This window comes from Pseudoliparis swirei, chromosome 1, assembly GCF_029220125.1.
Source record: "Pseudoliparis swirei isolate HS2019 ecotype Mariana Trench chromosome 1, NWPU_hadal_v1, whole genome shotgun sequence".
Classification (NCBI taxonomy): domain Eukaryota; kingdom Metazoa; phylum Chordata; class Actinopteri; order Perciformes; family Liparidae; genus Pseudoliparis; species Pseudoliparis swirei.
This window is the reverse complement of record NC_079388.1, coordinates 10,452,517-10,460,659: the sequence shown is the minus strand read 5'-3', so window position 1 is coordinate 10,460,659 and position 8,143 is coordinate 10,452,517. Positions and strand designations below refer to the sequence as shown.

Sequence of the window (8,143 nt, the reverse complement as noted above, 5' to 3'; positions counted from 1 at the left end):
TTCCAACCTGGAAACAGTATCAGTGTTTGGCAACGTAGTGAGAAACATTAGTGCTGTAAAATTACAAAATGACTGTTGCAGTCCAGCCGGTCGACCTTCGTTCCATGTCATCACCTTTCTCGCTCCCCTTCTTTCCTCTACTATCACTCTGAAAGATGTAGAACATGCCTCGAGAATACACTTTAAAAAACGGAGAATGAACACCTCAAGCTAGAAAGGAAAAAATAAATGAAGGATTGTGGATTTAGAATATTCAGCACTTGAACTTTTGAGACACTTTCAAGACAGCAAAAGTGAGCCCAGGATAAGAAGCAAGTAAGAGTTGTTGCTCCTCAATCTAATATTTACAGTATCCTTGGAGACAGAAACGTGGGGGGCAGTGCATTGAAAGATCAACTGGACAGTGTGTGTGTGTGTGTGTGTGTGTGTGTGTGTGTGTGTGTGTGTGGCAGGGTATTGGATTCCATCAGTGAAACTATGGTAACTACCCTACAACTGGCAGTTACTCTCCCCCTCTGTCAGGCTGATTTTACACCACAACCTTCTTCCAGTCATTTTGATACAAAAGGGTTTGTACGCTAATTAATTTTTTTGTCCAGTAACTCTCCAGGTGAAACCAAAACACTTTTTAAAAAGGGCAGAATCTCCAATTGAGAACACAGAAGTAAAGTCTTATCTATTTGGAGGTTGTGAGAAAATGATGAAGTTTGTAAGGCTTATTCTTTTTTTCCGTAATTTGGGACATTTCTACTTTTAGATACTTTATATATGTCACTTTTAGTTAGTTCCAGTAGAGATCTGATATGAATGCAGAGAGATGAGTGATTACACGGTCAGCGAAGGCCTTCAAACCCCTGGGCTAGCTTTTAGGCTTTTAACCCCTGAAAATTAAGCAATGATTACTTGCAAGCCCTTATCAATGGTTGCAGTTTGCATATGAGTTATGAGAATAAGGTATATAAGGATCTCGAAGGGGTCCCACGTTTTGGGAACCATGCCGTTGGCCATCAGGGTGCTCCTTTAGGCTTGCTATCGTTTTATTTATTTTTGGTATAATTTTAGATCTACATTTGACAGTTTCAGGTTAAACAAACAAAGCAATTTCGAATATATTACATTTAATTATGTCAATTTATTTAGTATTTACATATAACCGACAATGTGCAGGTGTGTTTCAACCAGCCCTTTAAGCCCAGTCTCTTAGAAAGTGAGAACATTTAATTAAAGTCGTGTGGCTGCTCGTGATCGTGGTGTGGGGATGCATTTGGGTACTCTATCTCATCGCAGCACAAAACAGTGCACTTCCGGTCAGAACGTTCAAAATAAAACGTATTGAACTTATTCAGTAAGTATAAGTCCACTCACAGTCGCTTTACTGTAACTCTAAAATATATTACAACCACGTGTTTATTTTTAAAAGCATGCTGCTCTTCAACCCACAGAACAATATTTATTTTTTATTTTTTATTTGACATTAGAACCGCTCCGCTTCCGGCATGTCTCCCTCGCGAGCCGTTTAACTTGACGTGTATCCATGGTAACCGCAGTGGCTACACCAGGTCCGGTCCTCTCTCGACGCATCCTGTTACATTTTCTGAAAGAAACAGCAGAAGATGTGACCGCAGCGACCTGTGGAGAAATGGAAGAATAAAAGCGAAACAAACTAAATAGTTTGAGCTCATGAGCTTCATGACGCCCTCACAGAGAACTCGGTATGGAGGCGAAGCGGCGCGCGACACTAAAGGGAGAATGGCAGGTTAGTCGATGGCCTGATTGAAATGATTTTATTTAAGGGACCACATAGTTAAAATATCAAAAAAAACTTTACTGATTCAAGTTTCGCTATTACAAATAATAATGTTTTTAAACTGGGAACTGGGATAACTAAACTGTCTTCATTTACCAGCCCACACACACACACACGACCCTCTGAGACCACCAAGAAAGGACTGATTCAGTCTTTCTCAACTAGCCACATCTGCTCATGAGATGTGTAAGCTTACAGACCAGTGTGTCCACTGTGAAAAGTTGTTTTGGTTAAGTGTGTGTTTGACTGTCTGTGATGCCATTGGTGTCTTATTGAAAGAAGGGCACTGGTCATCGTGCTCAAGGTTTAGTGTCTTGTGTTTCTGTCTGTTGTTCTGCATCTGGAACACCCCCACTGACTGGTCACAAAACATCCCTCCGTCTCCATTAGTGCCAGAAAGTGAAACGTCAAAGATGCTGTGTGTCTCCAATGTTTCATTAATCATGCAGATTCAGCTGAGCCCTAACCAGGTCAAGCAAGCCTTTCTTAAGTTGTGTGTGTGTGTGTGTGTGCATGTGTGTGCGTGCGTATGTGTGTGTATGTGTGTAGGGGGGGGGTTACATGACTTAAGAAAGCCTAAATTATTCAGCAAGTGAGCAAGGTGCTTGAACAATCTCAAATGGCCCTTGCACTCCATGTGATGGAAAACACTCAAATCCGATCAGCCGGATTTGTTTTCAAACACACCCACCCACCCACACACACACACACACACACACACACACACACACACACACACACACACTAACACAGGGTGAGGAACTGGTGTTGTGTTACTCACAATTTGTCCTTTGAATACAAGTCCAAAATAAACTATGTGATGACATGGATGTTATTAATTACACTTTCAATCATCCAGCTCTTGCTTTCTGTGTTTGTGCTTCCACCCGTTCTCCTTTTCTTCCTGCTTCCGCTCCTCCAGTCCCGTTGTTTAAGCGTGCTGTCGGGGTCCCGCAGCCATGGCCCATTCACCCCCACCCTACGCGACAGGGCCTAAGATCCCACCTCCCTCTTCCTCAGCTGCCTCTCTTCCACACACGCCATGCAGAAGAGAGCGCAGAGAGGCCCCATCTGGTCACCATCGTCCGGCCCTGTGGTCAAAGCACACTACGCAAGGTGAACTCAGTATTACCATTTTCAGTTGCACTGTAAAATTCATGGCAGATTTATTCGTTGTGACTTACGTCTTTGTCATATATAGATAAGTAATAAACTTCATAAGAGCAATGTTTATATTGAGAGGTTAGAAGTGTTAATAATTTCAATCATATATGTTGAGAAAACCTGAATAAGTCTGCATAAGCCTGCAGTTATAAATACTAATAAGCTGTTATTAAATGGGCTGCACGGTGCTGTGGTGGCTCTCCGGGTTCTCAGGCTCCCTCCCTTCCACAGTCCAAAGACATGCAGCTCAGGTTAATTAAAGACTCTAAATTGCCCGTTGGTGTGAAATTGAGCGTTACTAGTTGTCTGTCTCTATCTGTGCCCTGCGCTAGTCTGGTGACCTGTCCAGTTTTATGTTTTAAATAATGCATATAGAAAGATAATTTACATAGGAGATATGATGAGGAATATTCTGACTAATGTATTATGAAAGCATAGAAAAGTATGATCACTGTATTATATTTGTAACTAATGTTAATTGTATGATGTTTTATTGTTATCATAACTATAGGATGGTGACGGTATGAATGAGATGTGTTTTTTTTATTATGAGAGAGCTGCGTTCCCCGGGAGATAGATGGCTGTTTCCTGTTCAGGCTCTTATTCTGAAAAGAAAGCGGTGAACAGCTGCTGTCCCTCAAGGCGCGTAGCTCGGTGGGTTTGAAATGCTGGGAGCGAGAGGAGAGCCTGCCAGCGGGGCGATGCATGACAACACAAGACTGACTGGGAGCTTTAAGCTCACTGAATGGAGACTGTGAGTACTAATCTTATTTGTGAGACGTTAGATTGGTGGTCGGAGTATCGGAGGTCGACAGAAAACTGACTACAGACTGTGGGCTTATGGTACGAAGAGACGTTGGAATGGAGACCATCAGCTGGGCCTTAAGGCAACCAGGAATGTTGATGTTAAAATAAATACTCTTAAAATGCATCGTTGGCTTGAGACTTCTTCCACGAACACCGGGCTCCACCCAGACTCTTTGGCTGCTCTTTCCAGCTCATGACAGTAATTGACATGAGAAAGGATTTCCTAACTTATCTCCCTGTAATATTGTCTCTCTGTTTTCAAGGTAACGGTCCTGTTGAACCGTAGAGGGGTGGTGTCCTTCGAGCAGCTGCTATTGGATATATCTGAGGCGTTGGGTTTTCCTCGCTGGCACAGAGCCAGAGTCACACGCTTGTACACGACCCACGCACGAGAGGTGAGGCTCTACCATGTCCTTATTAACCCTGAGGCATAAATACATCAATGGGCCAATACTAACTACTCCTTCAGATGTGTACCTAGCTCCCAGGTTTGCTGTGAAGCACGCTGACACTAGTTTGACACTATATTTTAACAAGAATAATGTTATAAAATATTTTATTTCAAATAGCTCAAACAAGTTGACACACTGCACACCTGGAGTTATGTGGCCCTAAGGACACTGCCCTTTCTTGTCCCGCTCTGCCGGCACACCTAGTGCCCTGATCTTCAGTTGACACACATCTACTAAGCAAGTCATAGGCCATACGATGTTGGTATAAGGTCCGGATGTGGTCCCCTTGTCTGTCCTAAATGATCCCTTTTTATCTATTTTGTCATAGGTGAAAGGTGTATGTGATTTCTTTCGTGGCGAAGTGGCCTTCCTGGCGGTGGGGAAGGCTCGTCCAGAGCTGGGCGATGTGCAGGAGGCTCTGGAGGAGCTGTTTCCAGATCATTCCCATTACCGGGCTGATGCACTACAGGCCTGGGAGAAAAGACTTCGTCCAGTGCCAGATAAAGCAGCAAAGGCTGACAGTGGATACAGTGAGGGGACAAGCAGTAGCAAGACTCACACTAACCAGGAGACTCACCGGGACACAAATACACGTGTCAACAACCATGCGATTACTCACACAAGTACTCAGCCGCCTCACTATTTAGACACAAACCAGCCTGAAGATTACAAGTTAGAGGCACGGGAGTGTCATAAAAAGAATTCATGCGGAAAACCTTCTCACCTGCCCAACAACCTGCAGAGACTGTGTGTCAGGGGCGGGGTCAAAGCGCGACAGCCTTCTGTCATTGGTCCATTTAAACATGAGGAAAGTCTTAAAGAAGCAGACATATTCTCTCCTACACTGTGTGAAGACTGCTTAGCAAGGAGAGTTAAACATCAAGTCCCAGAGCGGCTCAATCTACTGTCAGGGAAGGTCCCACTTCCTCCTGTGTCAAGGAAGCAAAAAGGAAGCTCATATGCAGAACAGGAAGTGAGGAAATTGCACGTTCACATCAGCCCTACACCTCCTCAGCCAATCAGCAGACAAGAGGAAAAGACTGTGGCCCAATTCATTTCAAATGTTCTTCCAAATGTGGGTAAAGTAGACAAAGAGATTCAGCATAGGACGACCTTTGACCTTCCCTCAGATGGCAGTGCTGTCACCCTGGCAGATATCGAGCATTTCTATGAAATAGGACGGGTGGTTGGAGACGGCAACTTTGCGGTAGTGCGAGAGTGTTGCCGTCGCGACAACAAGCAAACCCTCGCTGTGAAGATTGTTGAACGCTCCAAGCTGATTGGTCGAGAGCACATGATGCAGAACGAGCTGAGTCTTCTGGGTAGCCTCCGTCACCCACGCATCGTGCGGCTGTTGGCAGACCACCACACACATACTCACTCCTACCTGGTAATGGAACTGGTGAGCGGGGGGGATCTGTTTGAGGCCATCAGTGAGAGGGGGAAGTTTCCAGAGGCGGAGTCAGGACTGATGGTGTCAGATGTGAGCGAAGCACTGAACTACATCCATTGCAAAAGTATCGTCCACCGAGACCTCAAACCAGAAAACCTACTGGTGAGTGAGTGATTTGAGACACATGTGAATTTGTATGTGATCATTGATTATTGTATCTTTAATAACTACTTTTTTTCATATTGCTACAAAAAGGGGTGCCAGAGATATCATTTTATTCACTAGTGAATCGCCCGTTGAAAACATGTCTATTCTGATCAGGCTGCTTGGCCTGTGGTTGCCCCTGGAGACATTTGACTTGATTGTCTGTTTCTTCTTGCTCTCTCTCAGATTGAGCATGTGGCTGCTGGCCTCTGTCGGTTGAAGTTGGCAGACTTTGGTCTTGCCATGGTTGTGACTGAACCAGTCTTCACTATCTGTGGCACACCCACGTATGTAGCCCCCGAGATCCTCTGTGAGACAGGTTAGTGCTCGTTGTTGCATAAATCCCGGTTTTACATTCCTTTTTACTTTTAAATCTGCATTTCACTAAATATGTTTGTTTCTTATATCAAAAGTCTTTGCTCATTTTCCAATTTAAATTTGAATAATAATTGTGGTTCGACCCAACAGGTTATGGTGTTGCGGTGGACGTTTGGGCTCTGGGTATTATTCTCTATATCCTGCTGTGTGGATTTCCCCCATTTCGCAGTCGGGATCGGGACCAGGAAGAGCTGTTTCAACTCATAAAACAGGGACAACTCCACTTCTTGTCACCCTACTGGGACCCCATCTCAGAAGGTGAGAAGTACAGAAATATAAAGTGTGCTCCGACAAATGTCTATACACACAAACACAAATAAACTATCTGTGTCTTCTTCTGTGTGTGTTTGTGTGCAGAGGCCAGAGGCCTTGTCAGAGCTCTGCTTCAGCCAGATCCCACAGTGAGGCTGACAGCAGAGCAGACCTCGGGGCATCCCTGGGTGAAGGCTATGGCTTCAACAAGCCGGCAGAGGGTGCTCACAGACAAAACTCAGAGGGATTCAGCAGATACTGGTGCAGAACTAGACAAGTCAGGACTAGTCCAGAGGCTTATTCAGACCAATGCAGCCAAAACAGTGCCAGACAAAACACCAGGACAAACCACTCGCGAGGGAGAGGTCACACAGAAAGGGTCCAGCACTGAGATGAACACAGGAAGAGGACAAGAGGAATACGATCCACCACGGCAACTTTCAAAAGAGACAAGCACAGTGAACGCCTTTTCTCCACAGATTAAAGTGTACACAGTTTCAGAGGCTAAACCAGGTCAACAGAAACCAGAGTGCAGATCTACATGCTCTGGCTCCCCCAGCAGGGAGCCAAGCAGGCCAGAAATACAGGATCCAGGTCCCACAGACTTGGATTCTGGGATCCCAGTGAGCCAGAGTGAACTTCTATCCCAGATTAAAACACAATCAAAACAAAACAGACAACAGCAATCCTCTCCATATTCAACTCCTTCCATCAATACAGCGCAAAGAACCACAGTGGATCGCTCCACGCAACACCATCCATCCTCCAACCCAGCAGCTTCTTCATCTCACTCTCTCCATCAGATAAACCTCACATCTCCTCTTCACAACCCGACCACGGCCGACACCCAAAACCACCTCGCCCAACCCCAGGACCTGAACATTCACACCGCCAACAACTCCACCCATCCACCCACAGAGTCTGGACCTCGCTGTCAATCTCCGGTTCAGCCGTGTGATTAGATCAGCATCGTCAATGTCATTGTTCCAGACAATACCACTGATTTCCTGGCAGCTGATCCTTGACTGACCTGCAGATGATCTGATTTACTCTCTTGGGATTGAATAGGGTCTGATTTGATGAGGCTAGATATATCTCATACATGTCTGTAATCCATGTATCCCGCAATCACAAATTGATAATACAATGATGTGTAATAATGACCAAGGTCAGGTGATGGGAAGTAGTAAAGAACTATGTTGAAATTAATGGAATAGATTTAATCAAGCAGGAGGTGATCTGGATATAAACACGTTAGCTGTTTGTCACTGTTCATAATGTCATGTTGTATTCATGAAAATACTTTTTTGAAGTATATTTCTGAAGTGTTTTTGTTTAGGTTGTATATTTTCCTGCCAGCCATGTTTAACTTTGATATGTTACGCCATTCCCAGTGTAACTATTTTGGATTGCCTGTGTGACGACACCGACCCATCCTCCTTGTTTACACCCTTCCCCTGTCTGTGCTAGGATCTTGAGCTGGCAACATTTGTTTACTAAACTAAAAATATCTGTACCAATAACTTTTCATTTTAATCCTGGTTAAAGTTTGCCATGTACTGAACTTTTGAATGCCATTGTTCTGAAAATGTGCTTACTGTAAGTATTTTGTATTGATATTGTTTGGAAACAAACTTCTGCTGATTGTAATGAATATGATTGTCACTGTAAACATGTGATGGTTAT

General features: G+C 44.3%; 1 protein-coding gene across 2 annotated transcripts; it reads left to right on the top strand.

Moving 5' to 3' along the window:
• Positions 1–1,277: 1,277 nt before the first annotated feature.
• On the top strand, positions 1,278–8,142 carry dclk3 (doublecortin-like kinase 3). Of its 2 annotated transcripts, XM_056419765.1 has the most exons (7): positions 1,278–1,750; positions 2,715–2,923; positions 4,042–4,173; positions 4,559–5,785; positions 6,014–6,146; positions 6,296–6,463; positions 6,563–8,142. In XM_056419765.1, exons 1-7 carry the CDS (start codon positions 1,681–1,683, stop codon positions 7,417–7,419), a joined length of 2,796 nt encoding a protein of 931 aa, XP_056275740.1. In that variant the 5' UTR covers positions 1,278–1,680; the 3' UTR covers positions 7,420–8,142. The 2 variants fall into 2 exon arrangements, with proteins under 2 accessions (XP_056275740.1, XP_056275662.1); XM_056419687.1 differs by lacking the exons at positions 1,278–1,750; positions 2,715–2,923 and adding an exon at positions 2,971–3,725.
• Position 8,143: the final 1 nt, after the last annotated feature.